The 21,678-nt window shown below is 44.7% G+C and overlaps 3 protein-coding genes and 1 non-coding gene across 4 annotated transcripts; 3 read left to right on the top strand and 1 right to left on the bottom strand.

Annotated features, from left to right (window-relative positions):
- Nucleotides 1-5,714: 5,714 nt before the first annotated feature.
- On the bottom strand, nt 5,715-10,723 carry LOC136452832 (RNA polymerase II transcriptional coactivator KELP-like). The gene is made up of 3 exons (XM_066453421.1): nt 10,264-10,723; nt 10,059-10,164; nt 5,715-6,081 (listed from the first exon to the last, which is right to left on the bottom strand). Exons 1-3 carry the CDS (start codon nt 10,606-10,608, stop codon nt 5,990-5,992), a joined length of 543 nt encoding a protein of 180 aa, XP_066309518.1. The 5' UTR covers nt 10,609-10,723; the 3' UTR covers nt 5,715-5,989.
- A 1,121-nt stretch (nt 10,724-11,844) lies between these two features.
- Nucleotides 11,845-17,384, top strand: LOC136450364 (uncharacterized). The gene is made up of 7 exons (XM_066450765.1): nt 11,845-12,232; nt 12,341-12,473; nt 13,385-13,488; nt 13,759-13,930; nt 14,055-14,195; nt 14,280-14,640; nt 14,733-17,384. The coding sequence occupies exons 1-7, from the start codon at nt 12,171-12,173 to the stop codon at nt 17,027-17,029; spliced, it is 3,270 nt and encodes a 1,089-aa protein (XP_066306862.1). The 5' UTR covers nt 11,845-12,170; the 3' UTR covers nt 17,030-17,384.
- Nucleotides 17,385-17,899: 515 nt separating this feature from the next.
- LOC136450365 (large ribosomal subunit protein eL28z-like) lies at nt 17,900-20,082 on the top strand. The gene is made up of 4 exons (XM_066450766.1): nt 17,900-18,055; nt 18,570-18,727; nt 18,801-18,967; nt 19,758-20,082. Exons 2-4 carry the CDS (start codon nt 18,580-18,582, stop codon nt 19,878-19,880), a joined length of 438 nt encoding a protein of 145 aa, XP_066306863.1. The 5' UTR covers nt 17,900-18,055; nt 18,570-18,579; the 3' UTR covers nt 19,881-20,082.
- Nucleotides 19,471-19,568, top strand: LOC136455713 (small nucleolar RNA R24). The gene has a single exon (XR_010759190.1). It is a non-coding gene; the product is annotated as a small nucleolar RNA R24 (small nucleolar RNA).
- Nucleotides 20,083-21,678: the final 1,596 nt, after the last annotated feature.

The raw sequence follows: 21,678 nt of genomic DNA, 5'->3' as shown, positions 1-21,678 counted from the left end.
GAGCAGGACACCATGTGACCTTAGACCTACAACTCGGTTCCTTGATGCTACTATAAGGAGGACTCTGCTTTCGAGGATAGGCTATCGTGAGGGCCTAACTCGAATTCAGCTGTGGCTAGTGCATTACCTAGTGTCTCAGACTGTCTTTGATATTTGGGATGTGATTCTTTAAGAGATGGAGGACACACTAGCAGAGGGCTTCAGAGGTCACCATCAGTTGTCTTATGCTCATTGAATCACTTTCTTACTCCGAAAGGCAGTTCCACACAAGTCCCCAGAGACAATGGTAGAGTGGACAGGTGCTACTACTAAGTTTCCATAGTATGACATGAGCTAGATGCTATGTCATAGTCATGCAAGGACACCTCGCTAGCTGAGTCATCACCCTAAGGTACCAGAGACAGCAGCTCAGCAGGATGAGATCATCAAGGGCATCTGAAAGGTCCTAATGGCTAGAGGGGATGAATAGCCTATTAAAAATTTCTATAAGAATACTTAACAAACCGGTTAGACAATTATGAGGCGAAGTAAGTGTTGCGCTAGCCTACTAAAATTACAAGCCACCTACTATAATTCTAGTTTATATAGTTTCTATCCATACAATAGCTAAGTCACTACACTAAGTTAGTGTGCTCTTAAAAGCTAACTAAAGAGCCACACTAACTAAACTATCAAGCTCTCACAACTAGCTACACTAAAGAGCTTGACAACTAGTTTATGGTAATGTAAAGAGAGAGAGCAAGATAGTTATATCACCGTATCGAGGAGTGAACCAATCAATCACAAAGATGAATACCAATGAAGATCAATCACCTCAGAATCAAATGATGACACAATGATTTTTACCGAGGTCCACTTGCTTACCGGCAAGCTAGTCCTCGTTGTGGCAATTTACTCACTTGGAGGTTCATGCGCTAATTGACATCACACGCCAAACCCCCAATAAGGTGCCACACAACCAACACAAGATGAGGATCACACAAGCCATGAGTAATTCACTAGAGTACCTTTTGGCTCTCCGTCGGGGAAAGGTCAAGAACCCCTCAAATCACTATGATCGGAGCTAGAGACAATCACCAACCTCCGCTCGACGATCTTCGCTGCTCTAAGCCATCTAGGTGGTGGCAACCACCAAGAGTAACAAGTGAATTCCACAGCAAAACACGAATACCAAGTGCCTCTAGATGCAAACACTCAAGCAATGCACTTGGATTCTCTCTCAATCTCACAAACATGATGAATCAATGATGTAGATGAGTGGGAGGGCTTTGGCTAAGCTCACAAGGTTGCTATGTCAATGCAAATGGCCAAGAGAGTGAGCTTAAGTCAGCCATGGGGCTTAAATAGAGAGCCCCCACAAATAGAGTCGTTGGGCTCCTCATTGCACTGAACACGGGGCGATCGGACGCGCCGGTCAGATTGACCGGACGCTGGACCACAGTGTTCGATCGCACGATGCACGCCACATGGCCCCTGCTTCAAACGCTGATCGCTTGATCTCAATGGTCATCAGCACATTCAAGTTGTGACCAGACGTGCTGCTTCGAAGTGACTGGACACAGGACCTCAGTGTTCAGTCGTTTCCAGTAAGCATCCAAAAGCGAAAATTCACGACCGGACATGTCCGGTCATGCTCGACCGGACTTAGCCAGCGTTTGATCACTCAACATCTCCTCTGTGTGCTATCACGTTAGTGGGACCGGACGCACCCACTCAGCATCCAGTCATAAAGTGACTCAGCATCCGGTCGAAGACCGACACTAGCGTCTTCACTGCTTCCACTGACCAGACGTAGGACCCCAGCGTCCGGTCACTGCATGACCAGCGTGACTAACTCCTTTTCAACTCTATCTTCTTCACCCTTGCTCAAATGTGCCAACCACCAAGTGTATCACCTTGTGCACATGTGTTAGCATATTTTCACAAACATTTTCAAGGGTGTTAGCACTCCACTAGATCCTAAATGCATATGCAATGAGTTAGAGCATCTAGTGGCACTTTGATAACCGTATTTCGATACGAGTTTCACCCCTCTTAATAGTATGGCTATCGATCCTAAATGTGATTACACTCACTAAGTGTCTCGATCACCAAAATAAAATGCCTCCTATCATTTATATCTTTGACTTGAGCCTTTTGTTTTTCTCTTTCTTCTTTTCAAGTCCAAGCACTTGATCATCACCATGGCATCACCATCATCATGTCATGATCTTCATTTGCTTTTTCACTTAGAATGTGCTACCTATCTCATGATCACTTGATAAACTAGGTTAACACTTAGAGTTTCATCAATTCACCAAAACCAAACTAGAGCTTTCAGCATCACAAAGACAGAGGAGGAGCAACTTGACACACAGTAGGAAGATGAGGTCGAGAGTGACCCGAGTGACAGCTCAGACAATGACTATCAGCCGATTCCACAGATGGCACCTCATCCACATGATAGAGAGGCCAGTGGCTCCAGCTTAGCTCCACCACAACCACCACAAACAGACCCGACACTCCTAGCTGTACTTGAGCGGATGAGGTAGGACCAGGCATGCTAGGCATAGGAGACCGCAGCTGCACTTGCTCAGGTTCAGGCATGATAGGATGAGTTTCAGAGGTAGCAGCATGCCATGCAGCAGCAGCAACTTATGATTCAGCAGTAGTTACTTAGCTTCATGCAGCATGTATTCACTGCTATTGGGGTTGATCCTTAGCAATCTACATTTTAGATAGGCTAGCCTGCCACCACCACTCTAGTGACTCCAGCTGTACAACCCAGTGGGCTTCCGAGTCAGAGTTTAGGGTCAGAGGATGATGTAGCTCAGTTCTAGGTCTCTCACCGCACCTCAGCGCCCGACTTGACTGCTCATGTCCCGCCATCTGACCATTAGGTTTTGGTGCTTGATGCCAAAGGGGGAGAAGGACCAAGTATGTTAGGGACCGTGTATGTTAGATTTAGGGGGAGTGTGTGAGATGGACTCGATTCTTTTGGTCTTTCGTGGGTGATACTTCATGCATTCATGTTTACTTTCATGCATTGTATTATATACATGTGATGGTGAGACTTATGTGGCATGTGTGCTCTCTACATTGTTTTATATATGTCATGTCACTTGGTTATGCTTATTGGCTTTGCTTTCACGTTTTACTCCAATTCAAATGAGTTTTACTTCATGTACTCATACTTAATTCATATCTTTTGAGTACACCATGTTGGCTTAGGTCATATAAGCATGCCTAATCCTTTTGTTCTTATTGTCAAAAGCTTATATGAACCAAGCATGTTGAAAACCTCACCCATCTATTTTACATACTCGAGGTTGTGTTGTCATCAATCACAAAAAATGAAGAGATTGAAAGCATCTAGACCCCCAGTTGGGTTTTGGTGATTAATGATGACACAATATTACTATACCTAACGTGTGTTTTGCAGAGGCAATTTGAGTTATGTCATGATAATAGAAATTGATTAGGCAATCATGATTGGCATGCCTCTGTCGATGGAAATTGTTTCAGTTTTCAAAGGATGGACGACAAGGTTAAGGACGGACTAGTTCTAAGTGTCATTTGATGTTGGAGAGATACTTAGAGTAGTTTAGGACTTTATTTTTCTTTTGGCCATACTATTAAGGGGGTATGGACTAGTAGCTTAACCTAGGTGAGTCTAATGGATTAGGTGTGGTGCACACTTGTCAAACTTAGTACTAGGTAGCTCAGAAATAGCCCTAAGATCGATAGAAGTGAACTTCATTCACAAAGAATTTCGAATTGAAAGTAAATGGAGAGTCAAATAATTGACCGGACGCTGGTTTGGTTGTGACCGAACACAGCTTGGAGAGTCCAGTCAGTTCATTTGATCGGCAGTAGCAGTCAAAGTGCGACCAGACACTGGACACCAGTGCTCACCGGACGCGACGCTAGCCATATCTGTAGCAGTGTGGACAGGCTGTTGACCACGGACCAGACGCTGAACAGAGAAATGACCGGACTTTGGGTGCCAGCGTCCGATCAACAACACTAAGATTCCAGAGAGGGTTTTTGATGACCGGATGCGTCCGATGGGTGCTAACCGGACGTAGGCCAAAGTCTGGTAAGAGCAAACGGCTCTTTCTGACACGCTGACGTATTACACTGACCGGTGCGTCCGGTCACCTTGACCGGAGCGTCCGATCATCCTGATACTTGCTGAGTTGAACCTCAACCGTTATGTTTTGAATGGGGGATATAAATACATATCTCACTCGTACATTTGAGGTGTCTTGCCCAATTGTTCAGTTGTGAAACGCCTTTGGAGTGCAAGGGAGAGCAAGAGCCTAGTGTGGTGATTAAGAGTTGATAATCCAAGATTAAGGACCTTACTAGTGCATAGGGAGTAGCAAGTGTGCATCCATCTTTCTCATTAGGTTTGTCTTGGTTAAGTGAGAGTTTATGCTTATTACTCTTGGTGATCGCCATCACCTAGATGGCTCGGTGGTGGTTGGGAGGTTGGTGATCATCCGGCGGAGCTTGTGGATGACCCAAGTCATGTTGTGAGCGGTTGTGGGCGATTCACTGTGATGGAGTGTCAAAGAATCAGCCCATAGAGTGCACTTGATCCTTGCGTGGATAAGGAGGAGCTACACCCTTGCGCGGGTGCTTCAACGAGGACTAGTGGGGAGTGACGACTCTCCGATACCTCGGGAAAACATCTCCGCGCTCATTTTTCTCTCTTTATTTTGAGCATTTACATTTGAGCAATTCATTTCATGTCTTTATATTCCTAGAATTGCCATGCTAGAGTAGGATTGGAACCTGGGATGCAAAACTTTTATACGGTAGAACAATAGAAACACATTCTAGACGCAAGGGGTGAAATAAGCTAAGTGTAGGGCTTAATTATTGCAAAAAATTTAGAATTAGCCCAATTCAGCCCCTCTCTGGAGCATTTTGATCCTTTCAGGAGTTTTGGATCAACACCACTCATCACAATAAACTTTATGCACTATGCACAACAAGTTGCTAAACCTTATAATATATTTTAATTTGGTAAAAAAATTGTTTATCTACATTTTCATGAGCACATAAAATACCAAAATAAATCGTTTTACTCCTATTTTAGAAGTTCAAATTTTAGGGTGTCACGTGGCATTGGCAAAATGCTTACTAGTAGTTGATAAATTATCATAGTTGTTCGCACGTCTACTCACGCATCTCGCTAAATGCTAAGTAGCCTCTCTTTTTTCCTTTCAAAAAGAACAAGATTGCTTAGAGCTAAATAAACTGGACACTGCCATGGCTGACGAAACATGACATGAAGCTCTTGTAGTGACGAGAGAGGTTGCAGATAAGATAATCGGTTGGATATTAATTTCAATCCACGAGAGGTTATGTTAGCTGCACCTGTGACTCAACGTGATAGAGACATGTGACACATGCAACACGAACGGGAAGGCGGCTTTTCTGAAGGGTGGCTTGTGTTGCTGTCACTCTTGCCACACCAGAGAGCAAAACTTAAAGCCCATGTGCTGACATGGAACACTACCGAACTTGTTTGTAATTCAGAGGGCCCTGCTACAGCGACCTATATACAGTAGATCACGCCCAGCTGTCTTAACCGAATCCGTTTACGAATTTTCGGTGTACAATGGAGAGCCTGAACGCCTCGGAAGGCAATCAGAGATTGCATGAACATAATGTAGAAGAACAAAACCTCAGTATTGTTCATGTCAGCCTTTCCAATATCGGCAGCACATAAACATATGATGGAAAAAACTGGAGAAAAAACTTCATGACCTTGCTAGGACACATTCCCGGTTATCACATAGCATGGGAACTCCAGGCCACCATAATGGTGCATTACTTGTTAGTAGCAAATATTCCGAACTGTATATAGTCGTCTACATCCTACACATGGCACAAGTGAAACCTTTTACAGAACTTGAAGCTCTTACAAGCCACATATGGCCCTCGTTACGGGTCAGAAATAGGCTTTTTGATTTGATACAGGCAAAAGAAGAGGCTCTCAGTCTGAATCTTCAAGCTTTTTGATGGCATCCTCTATTGCAGGTACAGCATTGCAAAATGCTTCCCACTGCTCCATCGTCAGACTAATACCTGCACCAGGAAAAATGTACGTAAAAAAGGGAAGAAAGGAGATAAACAACGACACACGAAAACAAGCACACCACAACATAAAACAAAGAAATGAAAAGGTTACCCTACGCAGTGACCGGTTGAAAAGTTAATTGTTGTATTTGCAGTGTTTCTCTATAAATAAACCCAACGTTTACGAAAATATGGATACGTAATAGCCACAGGTAAATGACAACACAGACAACACTGAAAAAATGACCTCATGTCGATATTGCTATTCAGTTCTAAATTCTCTCCTACTTAAAACATTTGCAGTGCTTCCGATCACTCTTCATCCATCGCCCACGTCTATTGGCACCGACAGGTGGGCCCTTGAGTCCCTCCCTCATCCGTGAATCCCCTTCCTCGCTCTATCGCTCCTGCCTTACCTCCTGCTCGTGCCTCCAGCCCTCCACGGCTCCACCTTTGCCTCCTGCCGAACCCGCCTCCGTGATGGTTGTACCCGCTCGCGCCTCTGCCACGCCACCTACCGCGCCTCACTCAGTGACGGCAGCACCCACCCACGCCTCCGCCCCGCAGCCGACCGCGCCCGCTACTCTGGCCCCATGGGATACGCCGCCGCCTACTACCCGCCGCTCGAGATACCCAAACCTCTAGGCATAGATACGGGCCAGGTTGGTGGAGATGGTTGAGGGGGAGTAGGGAGGGGATGACACCAGGGTGGAGCTAAGTGACAAGGTGGCCGCGGAGGGGGAGGACTGGTTGCCGTGGAGGCGGAGGTGGAGGTGATTCTATTGTCGCCGGTCCCCAATCCCACCTGGAAATCCCGCGTGCTGTATTCTGCCTGGGTCAGTCGGTTGGACCTTGACTACCATTTGCCCTGTCTCTTTGCCTTGCACCTTGCACGGCAGCAGCGACCCTATAGCAGTGCCCTTGGACAGCGACAAAGCCCTTCTAGAACACCTCCTTCCTTTATCCACCTACTATCTTTTGATTTTTAGTAAAACCATGATTTTGAGTATAGGGATGCAGCACTAGTAGAGAAAGCAGCTTTAGTCCCGGTTCCCAACCCCCTTTAGTCCCGGTTATGGAAACCGGGACTAACTAGGACTATGAAATCGGGACTAAAGGTCTCTATTTTTAGTTTATTGGGTGAAAAAAAGGTGCGGGTGTGGAGATTCGAACTCAAGACGTCCCATTTCAACCCTTGCACACGTTGCCATCTCAACTCCACCACACATCTGACTTAGATAAGATATGCTTTCCTTTTAAATTCACTCTGGAGGCACTTTTAGTCCGGGTTTGAGACACAAACCGAGACTAAAGGTTTAGTCTCGTGCCTGAAACATGGACTAAACGTCACACTTTTAGTCCGGGTTCGTGTCTCAAACTGGGACTAAAGCTTCCCGCACTGACACGCCTTGGTTTCCATTACAACCGGGACTAAAGGGTGGAATTGGTCCCAGTTTGTATTACAAACTGAGACTAAAGGTCCCAGTCCTCCCTTTAGTCACGGTTGCAATTTTATACCGAGACTAAATACTTTTTGGCCATGGATGAAAGGTCGTTTCTCTACTAGTGCAGGCTGGCGGAGTCACATGATTTGTAAAATGTATGCCTGTAATGGTGGTTTGAGGTAAGGAGAGGATAGGCACGATGGCAACAGTGGGCTGTCACTGGGTGCAGGTGGTTGCTGGGTGGCTCCTGCTCCTTCTGTGTTGCAACATGGAGTGTTCGTGGTCAAGTGCTCCGATGATGCCCACTACCTCAAGGACGATGCTCAACCAGCTACAGTTGCAGGTAGAAATGCCTGCTACCTCATGGAGTAGTGCCCTTTGGAAGCTGAGCTGATGTGAACTGTGAAATCGCTAGAAATTCTGTCTACCAGTCAAATGCTCCTCACATCAGGGTTGAATTTCAACACATTGTGTGCACCTCTCTATTTAAATGGTGTATCTTCATATGCTTATATAAGTTAGTTTGTATATGTTTATCATCTTCTCCTTACTCTAGACTGCAGCCTAGAAAGAATAAATGGGGTTGATACATTTCGGACATGTAAAATTACCGAAAGAAATTGATAGGTGAAGACTACGAGAATTGTGATGGCGTGGCAGTGGTGGTGGCTGGTGTAAACATGATCCTGCTTTTGATGAATCTCTTAGTTGCAGAGGTACAAAATATTATTTTGCATGTATAAAACCTATGGATATCAGGATAATTTTAACTAATCTTTAATTATCTTTTCTTGAAATGCTCAGGCCACACAGCGTTCTAGAAGGCCAATTAAATCAATTTGCAGCAGGATGAAACCTAAAGAAGGCCGGGTTAGAGGAAACTTAATGTGCAAGAGTGTTGATTTCTCAGCCATACTGTAATCCCACCAGATCCAAACATAAATATGATGAATTGGGGATACCATGGAGTATTGCTTTGAACCTGACTTATGCTAAAATTGTCACTCCATATAATATTGAGAGGTGGAACAGTTTGTTTTTATTGATTCTGCTTTCGCTAATCATTTGTAGCTAAACCCAATGATTTCAGGTTGAAGGGACCTGTCAAATATGGGCTAAGTCTGAATCTGTGTCCAGTTAAGTCTGAATGTTACTAATATACTGAATCTGTGTCCAACCCTTCTTTTCAGCAGCAGGAAAGGCAGGCGCGATCCGACTTCCCAATTATACCACACTGTCCCGGAAGGTAAATCTTGCATCTACATTTTGAAGATAACAGGGGTACTCCTTGATGGACATTTTTCAATAAAGAGTAAAGACAATACATAAATGGCAAATATAAATATCTCAATTCTTCTAGACTTAGATATTGTGTTTGTGGTTGGACAAAAAAAAGTGAACTGAAACTTCTTCTGTTCTGAGGACTTGGAATGAAGCATCACACACACCATGACTAATAATATTAGATTCTAAACTCACTTCAAAGGTGACTGGAATGGGGAAGAGTCCATGGAGGTGCTATGCCAACCTTTCTTGTACTCCTTTTTTAATATTATTGTTCTGAGAAATTGTATCGATGGGAATTCAGCTTCAGACTTAATGAAGGCTGCAGCCAATTTTGTTGGTGAATTTAACCAAGTGCATAGAGATGTTTTAGTCTGCTGGTTCATCGGGTTTATTTTCACGTTCTCTGTTATTAGTGACAAGATGCTTGGAGGTCTCGATACCCTACTGGAGCTCAGGAACTGCATTGAGTGGCACCAGAGGGCAACTAACCGGCAAAACAATGTATACCCTTGTTTAGAAGGCTAAAGGGATTGATTGTTAGAGCATGATGGATAAAAGTGTTTTGCTTTTATCTTTAGTTAGCCCTGATAGATGGAACGTAATCATGAAGTATTTTACTGTTTGTTAGCCCTGATAGATGGAATGTGATCGTGAAGCGCACATTGGACTTCGTGTATCAATAATGCTTTGACATTTCTTTTGTGTCTGACTACATAAGTGTTTGTAGCAAATGGTACATACTTTGGCATGAACTAGGTGTTGACATGTGCATTGTTACAGTCATAATTTTGTATGAAATGATGTAATTAAGAACATTTGATAAATGGATTATGATGGATGGTTTTTGGAATTCAATGGAGATCAGTGCCTCGGATCACCAGTGATATTTCTGAGGAAGCCGAGCAATGGATCATGGCTGGGTACAGATCCTTAGTGGCGCTCCGGGCCTTGTTTGTTGATTCAGAACCGTCGTAAATATTTCATATAGTTGGAGACTATTGTGGAGTAGATCTTGGTCTGGTCTTGTGCAAGCCTTGGCTGTCCAATTGGACTTTCTGGTTATTTAGTATCTCTAATTTTCTCCTAATGAAAAACATGCCAAAGGCACGGTTGTGAAAAAGGATTATGATAGATATAATATTTTAATTTTAATTCATCGTGCACAAGGGTTACTTCATTTAGATTTAATTTGCATTGGTTGGTATGAAAAAGCATCAAACATTGTGCACAAAATGTCTATAGCCCGTAGCACACCTTTGGCGGAGGGCATCTCCTTGCCGTCCTTCACGTAGAACTCGCGGATGGACACCAGCGACCTGCCCTTGAACTCCGACAGAGTCACCCTCCTCTTGCTCGACAGCTGCACGCACAAATCACATCATGCCACAAAACCCAAAACCCTAGTAATCTGGATCGATCGAACAAGCGCGAGATGAGAGGTACGGGAGAAGGAACTCACGCGGCACAGGATAAGGTCTCCTTGGTCGTCGTACTCTCTCTTCCCGCCGCCCTTACCCTCCTCCTCCTCATCTTCCTCCTCTTCCTCCTCCTCCTGTTCCTTGTCCTTGCTCTCCCTGCCAGCGCCGCCCTCCTCCGCCTCCTCCTCCTCCTGGGAGGAGAGTGAGCGTAGATATTCCTCAACGACGCCGCGGACGAAGAGCTTGCGGTCGGGGATGGAGAGGTCGATGCCGAGCCGGTCGGCGGCGGCTTTGCGGACCTTATACTCCGTTACGGACTCCATATCGGAGCCCCGGAGGATCTCCAGCACCGCAGCCTCCACCTTCTTCTTGGTTGCCTCGTCCATGGCGACGACGCCCAACTGACGCCAACACTCCTGCTCCCTTCGCCGGAGTTGGGGAGAGTCCTGACCGCAGCTGGACTCTGTGCGACGGGCGACGCCAACGAGAGGTTTTGGGGAGGACGAGCGGATTCGTGGGCTACGGGTGACGGTTCGGTCGTACGGCTGTGAATCTTGGGCCGGCCCATCCATTTTAGTTTGTTCGGCTTTCGTATGTCTTTTTGGGCCTTTGTTAGGCTCAACTCAACCCATTTTTTCTTCCCAAATAAAAATATTAGCATTTGCATTTTTTTGTGTGCAGTCTTCATCGTCGGCTAATAATAGAAGGCACGCACCGGAAGATGTCGTGTCTCTATAAATTTTTGTGGTTCCACTTCCACCGGTGTCAGTATTGAAGGGACTACAATTATTTGTCAAGTTGGCAACCTTAATGCCTTACGGGCAGTTTGTTGGATTCTGTTACATGTCCATGTGATGGATTGGTGTTTCCGTCTAGTAGTTGGTAAGGCACCGTGTACGTTTATTTACCATATTTATTTAAGCGTGTTGTTCTCTCTCCCGATTGACCTTTAATTAAATCTAAATAGAGCAACGGGATCGATCATCCCGCCTGTCCTGATTAGGGCATGAATCTACCTAGTATAGTATTTGGGATCTTGGCTTCAGAATGGCAACTTTATATAAAACTCTCCTCTGAAAAGAAGAAAATTTTAATAGATAGAATTCAGCTTAATTTCCGCTAAAGAGTAGCGAATCTGGAAGCCTTAATCGTGCCCAACTGCCCATGGACATGCCTTGCAAACGCGACTTACACATCGTTTTCTTACTGATCATCAATCAACAAACGTAAATTTCAGAATCCACAAGCACAAGTCCCATAGGTCACGTACACTTGGGAACGCAGGAAATGCCGAACACATTACACGCTTTTTCCATCCACAAAACACAAAAGCTATGGCCTATGGACTCCAAAGCTCCCTGCTCCCAACCAGGAAAATTAGCTCGCAACAGAAGTCCAAACTTCCCTGCTCCCAAACGATGTGTAAGCCATACCGTGTCAAACGAAGATTCACGCCAAACCGTGTTTGTACTGAAGCGTCACGTCCCAAGCGGCGAGCGCCTCGAACCCGTCGTGCTCGTGCAAGGCCACGGCCGGCCGGTCAAGGTCAATCCACCACTGTGCCAGCGCCCCAACCGACAGCGCGGAAGCGAAGCGGCGAGGAAGGCCGCGTGCAGCGCCCGCACGGAATCCCCCACTTCCAGCGAAAAAACGATACGATTGCTTCGCTCGGCAAAAAAAAGTCTCCTCCTCCTTCCTTCCCCCTGTTGGGTTCCCCTTGGCGGCAGGCGGCAGGCGGCAGGCGGCAGCGCGCGCCCTCCCGCCGTCCCGCGTGAGAGCCCGAGTCTTTCCATATTCCAATCTACCGCAGCGACAAAAGGGAGGCTCCCACCATAGGTGGAGGTTGGCAGGTAGATACTGTCTCACACGGAGCCGGTTGGATTTGGCTGGATTCGAATCGAGCCGGAGGACACAGGTTCGTGCCGCGCGGCGGTCGGCAGAGGCGGAGATGCACAAGAGCAAGGGGAAGCTCTCCGGCGTCCTGCACAAGGGCTTCAAGCCCGACAAGTGGTCAGTAGAGATGGATCTCTGTTGCTCCCGGGGTGCCGGAGGATGGGCAACCTAACGTTTGTTGCTGTGTTTGTTTGTTTGTTTGTTTTCCTATGAATGATTTCCCAGCAAGACGTCGCTGCGGATGGTGGTGGCCCGGATCAAGCTGCTGCGGAATCGCAAGGAGGTGCAGGTACGCCAGATGCGCCGCGATGTCGCGCAGCTGCTCGAGGCCAACCAGGACATGACCGCGCGCATCAGGGTACGTGCTTTTCCCCGTAGCTTGGCTTCCTCACCAATGGTGTTCATCTCATTCGCCATTTCACCCCGCCCCGCCCCCGCCCATTGGTTGGAGTTGACTCGATGCGCCTCCCAGGCTCCCACTCGTGATAGCACAGTTGACCTCGTATAATTCTAGAGTTCGATAATGCGTGGGTGTCGCGTGGACTTGACTTCTGAAGCTGTAGCATTGTGGCCTCGAGCTGAGTACTACTTAGTTGCCCGTTGCAGGCTAGGTGTTTGTTTATATGTGTGCAAATGGTCAAATTGGCTGCAATTTGGGATGGATGCGCATGCTCCGACTTCTAGATAGGCCGTGGTTTGTGATTGTTGGACATGTAGCCATCTTGCTACATTGTGAACTGCAATGACTTTCGACAATTGGGACTTGTTTGATAACATTTTAGTGTTGGTTATATTCTGTGTTATGCTTTCCTTGAGCATGCCGGCACGTACACTGGAGCCTGAGTTTGTCCACCGGTGGTTATTGTGCGGGGGAGAGCTTATGCATCTGAATATTGAGTTTTTGGTGTTGCTGTGTTCAATGCCGACGTTCCATGGGGCATTGGATTCTCGCAGATATAAGTGTGTGATTTTCTTTCCTGGTCGATGTAGAACCAATGTCAGCTGATTATACTTGTTCCATTACTCTGGCATGCCTGTTTCTGCAAACGTCTGTGCAAAAGCATTTATAGTTGTACCCAACTTTCTTTTGGTACTGCTGTCCTGGTAGGCAAACTCTGTTAGGTTCCAACTTACAAGCCATAGAACATGACTAGATTGTTTTGGGTTCAGATGAAATGTGCGCAGACAACAGTTGTAACGTGTCTTAATAGTACTATGTGAGCACAGAGCTCACTATTTCTTACTGGCTCTGTTTTATCTCTCCCACAGGTTGAACATGTCATAAGGGAAGAGAAGTTCATGCAAGCATATGACTTGATTGAAGTATACTGTGAACTTATAGTAGCACGTCTGTCCATTATTGACTCACAGAAGTAAGGCAAACCTTTTCTTTCTATTATGCAAACCTATATTTGCTGTTCGGTGATTTTAGTTGTATAGTGTTGTTTCTTGATCTGAGGTTATAGAAGCACACTACATTAGGTGGTAATGTAACTTCCATTTTATTCTGGAATGATTTCTTTAGTTCATTAGACTTATTTATTTTTCCTTATGACAATTTTCGTAGGAGCACATCATTATGTAGGATGTTTTTTCTGCACAACTAAATATGTTCTGATGTGTTTTATTTACCTGAAATTTAGGACTTGCCCAATTGATCTGAAGGAGGCAGTAGCCAGTGTTATATTTGCATCAATGCGGTGTTCGGATGTCACAGAACTAGCAGATGTTCGGAAGCATTTCAAAAGCAAGTATGGAAAAGAGTTTGAAGCAGCAGCCCTTGAAGTGCGACCTGACAGTGGCGTAAATCGTCTGGTAATATAGAGTGCCTTTAGAAGTTTAAATTTTATGAAAGAGGTTGCTTGTTTCCTTTGGCTACAAAAGGAATGCATTTTGCTGCTTTTGGTCTTAACAGTTAATACAATTATGCTTGATACAGGTAATTGAGAAGCTGTCGGCAGGAGCACCTGATATACAGACCAAAATCAAAACCTTGAGCTCGATAGCAGAGGAGCATAACATTAAATGGGAGCCAAAAGCATTTGAGGAGAAGCTGCAGCAGCCAAATGAAAATCCTCTGGTAAGTATATGATTTAGAGTGGTTTCACTTTTCTGCCCTTAGTTGGACATTGTGGCCCTAATGATTCATTATATTATTTGTTAGTATGGCTCTGCAACATATTCTGGAGGAAACATTTCAACTATGGGATCATCTACTTCTAACATGTCAACACCACAGCCTACATATTCAGGTGTAACTGCGACAGCTGTGGACTCAGCCACTTCCCATGTGCCAGTGGGACCTTCGCCTGCACATGTGCCAGCAAATAGAACAGCATATGGCAGTGCCAGTTCTAATACTTTTCCGAAAGAAAACATTCATAATAGTTCCAGTGCTTCAGTACCTCCTATCTCCCAACATGGGCCATCTGCTTACTCTTCAGCACAGACGCCTGGTTCTGACAATATCTCACATGGAAATCCAGGAGGTCCACCTTACCCTCAATACAGCGCAACGGTCCCAGGTACAGAAGGATTGCATTGTTTGAATGTCTGCCAGTTTTCACTGCTCTATTATGTTTATATTCCAATTGAAATCTTCGATTTTCCCTTTCAGACACAGCATCCAGGAATGAAGAGATCAATCAGCATAGGGAAAGAAAACCTTCGGTGACTGGTACCAATTGGAATGTGGAATTCAAGGATGCAACATCTGCTGCACAGGCAGCAGCAGAGTCTGCAGAGATGGCTAGCATTGCTGCTAGAGCTGCTGCTGAACTTGCTAGTCGTGGAAACTATTATGGAGATAAAGGCACTGGAGCATATGATTCAGCCGCATACAGTAGCGAAAACACACTGAGGAAGCAAAAGCAACAAGCTGAACATATAGTGAAGGATGAGAAGAGTTTCCATGACCAGAGTTCAGGTGTTAATGATCCAAGGGTGATGCCAAGTAACTCAAGAAACAATTTTGGAGGAACAGAAACAACCCGTGTTGATAGTCAGAATATATCAACAGATAAGGCCCCATATCAACAGTTCCACTCCTACAGTCCAGAAAGCCATCCATATGTTTATGAAATGCCAACTGAACCACCTCGTGCTCATTCACCTGACCCACGTTTTGATGATTTATATGAGAGAGAAAGTGACATTGGAAGATCTGAAGTTCATCCGTTTGATTTTCCTGGAGAAAACTTGCAAGATACTAGACCTGTTGGGCGCAATTTCAAGAATGTGGAGATCAGGAGATCTAGCTCTGATCAAGAGAGCACAGATGACTACTATGGTAACTTTAATTCTTCACATGATACATTTGCCCATGGCAGCAGCACCACTGTTTGGGACAAGCAGAATGACAAAGCTCAAGGCAATTCTTCACCCGTTGTTTTTGATCAATATAATTCTGATGTTGAAGAAGAGAATTTGTTGGACACATTCTCCTCAAAGCATACTGAACAACTACCTGGTCCCAGAGATCATATGGGATTCTCAACTGCAGATTGGAGTGAACAGCACAGAAGTGAATCTCCATACAACCAGAAAACATCGGCCCTAATTTCCAGAACAGAAACACAACTATCTGATAATTTAGGAACAAACAGAAGTGATATTCCTTTACCTCATTCTTATGATAACTTGCGTCCTGCTTTTGATTCAGATGGTGGTAACTCTGATGAGGAAATAGCCATAGCCACGCATTCAGGAGGATCTGTTTTGTCTGGCCTGAACAAAGGTGGTGGACCTGATGGTTCACCCATATATGATTATTCAGGAGCACAGGCAGTGAGGAATTTGAACCGTGTGCAAAGCAGAGATTCTGATCTTTTGGAAGAAGAGACAGATTTAGATAAATTCAAAGGTTCATCCTCAGCCGGAGCAAATGAGCAGCAGTCATTGCCTTTTGCCATACGTACTTCAGCAACTTCTGATGATAAGGAAGGTGACAACGGCCTTAACTTTGGTAGGTTAACGCCTGGACTAAGAAACAAACCCAGGCAAGCCCCACCATACACCAAAGTTTCCAGGGAGAGCATTCTGCCTAGGCAGTCCTTGCCTAAGGTTTCTTCCAGCACTGAAGAGTCAGTTGATTCTGAAGAGAATACTACATTCAAACAGAATAGAAGTAGCCCCAAAAGCTCGTTTTCAGCCAGGACTAATTCAGGTAAAAACTACGACAGTGAACTTCACGAAAGAAATCAAAGTGTTGGAACACACTGGGAAGCAAGATCAACCATAGCAAGAAATTCCTCTGGTTTAGATGACGCTGAGAAGCTATCTGAGCTACCTAGTAATATAAGTCTTCCAACAACTAAGAGTTCTGAACTTGAGAATTTTAGTCAAGTGCTTTATCATGAAAAGCCAGGTATTGGAGCACGCCGAGGAGTGAGATCAACAATGGCTAGAAATTACTTTGATTCAGATGACAGCGAAGAAGAACTAGAGCAACAACAGACTCCTCAGTCTAAGCGGTCTGGAGTGCTGATACAATCACGCAGGACACGGGAGGTAACATCAGACACAAAGAGTGATAGTCGTATCCAAACTGGAGCTCAATATGATGATGAAACTGAGAGCATGCCAAGTAAGACACGAGGCCATCAAGGATTCAACAGCTCAAGTACTGAACAAAGGACTGAAAGGAGGGATGCAAGTGTGTACCCCAGGGTTGCAGTACAGCGGTCTTCGCCTAAAGCTGAGCAGATTGACTCTCCGATGGCTAGAGGGAAGCCCCAAGAAGCTGAAATGAGAAGAAACTTTGTTCGAGGAAATGAGGGGGACACAGAAACCTCAGCTGGAACTCCAAAAGAGAGCACCCCGAAAACACCCCCTGCACATGTTCATCCCAAGCTTCCAACAGACTATGATTCTTTTGCCGCACATTTTAGGTCTCTTCGAACAAACCGGCCTTAGGTTTACACGACATATACAGAGCTTGGAGTTTCAGTTGAATTAAGTCATACATACGATTGACAATGATACGTTTTATAGTGGTTGAGTTGAGATCTGTACAGTATAGCAACACAGAATGTTTTCTGGATACCATGGTGCTGTGCTAGTTTGAGCCTGCAATTCTTTTGTTCTCCTGTACCCTCATATATTCAATAGAATCATATTGTAAAGACTTAAATTTCCTGCTAGTGATTGTTAATAAGCATGGCATGTGCCGTATGTATAGAACTTCCGGGGTTCTTTCATTTTCATCCCATTGTAACTGGATCTGGTACACTCATGCTATGCATGATTTTTGTGAGAGATTGTTCCATGCTTTCTGCAGCCTCGCCTCGTCTGCAGTCTATTCATGTGCAGCCTCGTCTGTAGCCTATTCATGTGAAGCGAGGTGGCACAATCTTTGCATTAAGGGCTATATTTTTTATGAATTTTCCTTGGGAGTTTGGGACTAAAATGTGGCTTAAAATTTCAGTTGTCCTGATGTTGGCCTTCTTGTGAACTTAATGCAAGTGGTGAGTAATTGTGATCGGTAAGCAATTTGGCAACACAGGAAGCAGTACCGGATGATTTGCGTCCTCTGGAGATCTAACCGTCATACAACGCAAATTCACACAAATCAATCTAAAGAAAAATTAAAACAAATGTCAGTGACATCAAAATAATAACGAGTAACTCAAATTCACACAAAATAATCTAAAGAAAATATGAACGAAAGGAAATAGTCGAGGGAGGGGGCGCAAAAAAGAAAGAAAAAAAAAAGGTCTTCTCAGAGGCGCAGATCAAGCTGGAGAGGTCCACCAAAACAAAGCAACTCGGCCCACTATCCGGCCTAGGGTTTATGAGCACCGCTACACACTATATAAAGTGAGCTTCTAAAGCTCGCGCCGCCGCATCGATATCACCTTCCACCAGCACCCGAGCGCCGGAAAGAAGCAAAATTAGCGGTGTGTCACTGCCATCTACGGTGTTGTGTCGCTCCAACCTACGGTGAGAAGAAATCTTCCCTTCTCGCGTCAACTTTCTTACATGAACTGGTCTCTGTTAATTACTAATATAGTCTGACTTCTTTAGTGCGCGTAAATCGACGTATTTGAACTTCACATCTCCTATTTCATCGCCTGAAATGTTGGAAGGCCTAACTTTGAACTCCACTAGTGCTCGATTTGCCCCCAGTTTCATTTGTTACCTGTGCCTTATTCGCCTCAGTGCTATAAATTGTGGGGTTTGTTGATCATAGCATTTGTTACTCGTAGAATTACTACTGCATACAGTTTTCAGGCCACTAGATTGGTCAACTAAATATATAATTCTGTAGAAGTTAATTTGTGGAACAGACATCTTCTGGATTATTATGTTGTTTCATTCTATGTTCTGATCTTTCTTTAGTCTGATAGATCTATGCTGTACTGAAATTGTTAGTGAGATAATGATTCCGATGTTTATCAGTTAGTTTTCCCTGTTTAGCCGATGTATCATTTTGTGTGTTGGATTCCTGGTTTAGGTAAGCATAAATGGCGACGGTTCCAGATTCCCTGGTCTGGGAGATCGTGAGGAAGAATAACTCCTTCCTGATCAAACAGTTTGGCAACGGCAATGCCAAGGTTCAGTTCAGCAAGGAGCCCAACAATCTCTACAATGTTCACTCCTACAAGCACTCTGGTTAATGTTTGTTTACCAGCCTGTTGATTTGACTTTTTTATGCCATCGGTGGCACTGATTGGTTACTTTTCAGGCCTTGCCAACAAGAAGACCATGACAGTGCAGCCAGCCAGTGGCAAGGAAGTTGCGGTGGTCCTCTCAACAACCAAAACAAAGAAGCAGAACAAGCCCGCCAGCCTCCACCACAAGTCTGTCATGCGCAAGGAGTTCCGCAAGATGGCCAAGGCTGTCAAGAACCAGGTATAGAACAACCCCATCCCATGTTCAATCTTTTATGTAATTTGTGTCCTCTGATGTAGTTCTAGTTGAAGATCATCTGGTTAGAACTTTGTAGTTTGTACCCCTCAAATATAGATGATTTTATTTTATAAAAATCTGTAGTTTACTAGTTATAAAATTGCTGTGATGAGCCTTAATCTTTAAGGTACATTAACCTGTCTGCACTTAGCTTCTGAATGTGAAGAGAGTTTGTTTTTTTATTATAACATAGTCTTCTTGACAGTCTTGTCATACCGTTAACTTATTGTTCTTGGTTCACATTTATAGCTGTTTTAAAGGCTCTGGTTCTAATACCAGTTTTTTACAAGAGATCAAGTATGTGCTAGTTTATAAAAACTGTGGATGGTTAGTAGCACGTGAGAATAATCTCTGGTTAGGGCTGGCAATCCACCTAAAATGACCTATATACTGGTTCGTGGGCCAGCTGACTTACTGTGTGCTTGCCCTTGTGATTCCTATTTACAGTTGCTGTGATGTACCTTAACATATAAGAAGGTTCATCATTCAATAAAAGGTTTGACCTTCAATGTGATGTACTTGTTACGCTTGGCATCTGAGCTCGTTGGAAGCATTTGTTTGCACCCCTAAGTTGAAGTTCTGTGAAAAAAATTGATGCTTGCTTTTGACCACTTGTAACCCTTTCCAAACGAGAGGCATGCTGTCTGCCTGTCTCACCTGAAATGTGGTTCTTGTTTGAGCAAGTCGGCATCATCAGTTTAACTGTTGTGGTTTTATTTACTTGTTTGTACAGGTCGGTGACAACTATTACAGGCCTGATCTTACCAAGCCAGCTCTTGCAAGGCTGAGCGCAGTGTACCGCAGCCTCCAGGTTGCCAACTCTGGTGTCAAGAAGAAGAACAGGCAGGCAAACTAAGGCAACAGTGGTCAATGGTCAATGGCTCGTTTTGTGTTATCAAAAACATTGTGGATGGGTGGTGTTTATACAGCTTTCAAGATTTGGAGTATGAGGAAATTTGTTTATCTAAAACTGCTACAAATTTTCATAGTTAACTCCACCTTTGTACAATTGTACCGATGACATATTATTAAGCCTATGAAAATATTTTATTAGTACCTATGGCCTTTGGTTATCTGTGCTGCTGCCCTCAGAGGTTCTCTTGGAAACATTCTTGTTTTCATTCTCTTGTGCTGAGTTTTGAAAAATGTTCTGCCTTGTAATTGGTCAAAAAAGACATCAAAGCAACAAGTTGTACAAGTACTGCTTAATCACGTGACCTCGAAAAATCACGTGACTTCGAAAATTCTGAGGTCCGCTGCTTGAATTTGTCCCTGAATTATACAAGTACTGCTTAATCATGTGATTTGGTGACAGCTTTGGCCTGCTTCTTCACACCTTAGCAAATCTCTCTTATTAAATTGAATTAGGAGCTGATGATGTTATTGTTTTTTACTTCATCGGTTCCACACACTGTGGGAAGGAGCTGTTTTTCTCTCTCTGAGCTGATGGTGTTCTTTTCTGCACACTATGGACCCGTTTGGCGCTGTTCCTTGCTCCTCATCTCGAGGTACTGTAGCAGGCTTCGTGGTACAGTGCATGCATGAACAGTCCCGGAGCCGGAGCCTCTAGCAGCTCCTCCAAACGGGTCCTATATATCGAGCCATGCCAAACAGGTTAGGGAGGCTCAGTTGATAATAAATTAACGTTAGACTAGTGAACTGTTTATATATTATGTAAACAGGAACAGCCTTGCGTGCACAGGAATTCGTGAAATCTTTATCTCCTCTGTTCGCTGGGCTGATAAGTCATGGCTGAAAGTACTGTCGACTGATTTATTGTGGAGAAAATACTGTTCGTTGGCTGAAAAAATACGGCAGGCTAAAAGTACTATTGGCTGATTTGTTGTAAAAAACTGGCTGAAAAACACTGTTCTTGCTGAATTGTTGTAAAAGAAAAATACTATTCCGGCTAAAAAAAAACCGAACCAGCCGAATATAAGATAAATTGAACGAGACCACTGTTCATTAGTTAGAAAAATATGGGGCAATCACCTGTCCTTCGTATTGCTGCTGGTTCCTGAAGAAGAAGGCTGGTACAAAACCGATCTCCAACTCACGATGCACCGAGAAACCGGCGGTACCACACATGCCGGTCGGCGAGAAGACGGCCGAGGCAACGGCCAAGGGCAGCGGCGGCGGCGGCCAGCCGAAGCCACCGTCCCGCGGTAGCGCCCGCTTCGAGCGCCTCCTTTCCGGGCTGGGCGCTGGTCCACTCGTGGACGTCGAGCCCGACAAGGTCAAGGACGAGATCCGGCGATGGGCCAAGAAGGTGGCGACGCTGGTGCGCCAGCTCAGTTTGGGCACCTGGGCGGAGAAGAGCGACGGCTCGTCGGAGCACCACGGCGCAGGCGGGATGGATCGGCCTACTGAGCATCTAGAGTCTAGACTGCAGATAACTTTCGCAGGCAGTAATTCCAGTAATCACAACTCCGCTGATATGGCGGCAGCGCCGGGCAAAGAAGAGCAAAATTCATTTGTCTCCTTCATTCGTTTCAAAGGGCGACTTAGGCTGATACTGTATGTGTACTACAGTGGATCTTACCTCAATTATGTCAAAAGTGATAAAATTTAGCTAAGGTCATGGATGTAATAATTGTAATAAAGAGCAGTGCATATTCTCCAGTAAATAATCTCTGGGCTAGGGTGCTATCTTA

This window comes from Miscanthus floridulus, chromosome 5 (assembly GCF_019320115.1).
Source record: "Miscanthus floridulus cultivar M001 chromosome 5, ASM1932011v1, whole genome shotgun sequence".
In the NCBI taxonomy this organism is placed as follows: Eukaryota; Viridiplantae; Streptophyta; class Magnoliopsida; order Poales; family Poaceae; genus Miscanthus; species Miscanthus floridulus.
Note: the sequence above shows the minus strand (reverse complement) of the source record. Positions and strands in the feature narration are given on the sequence as shown.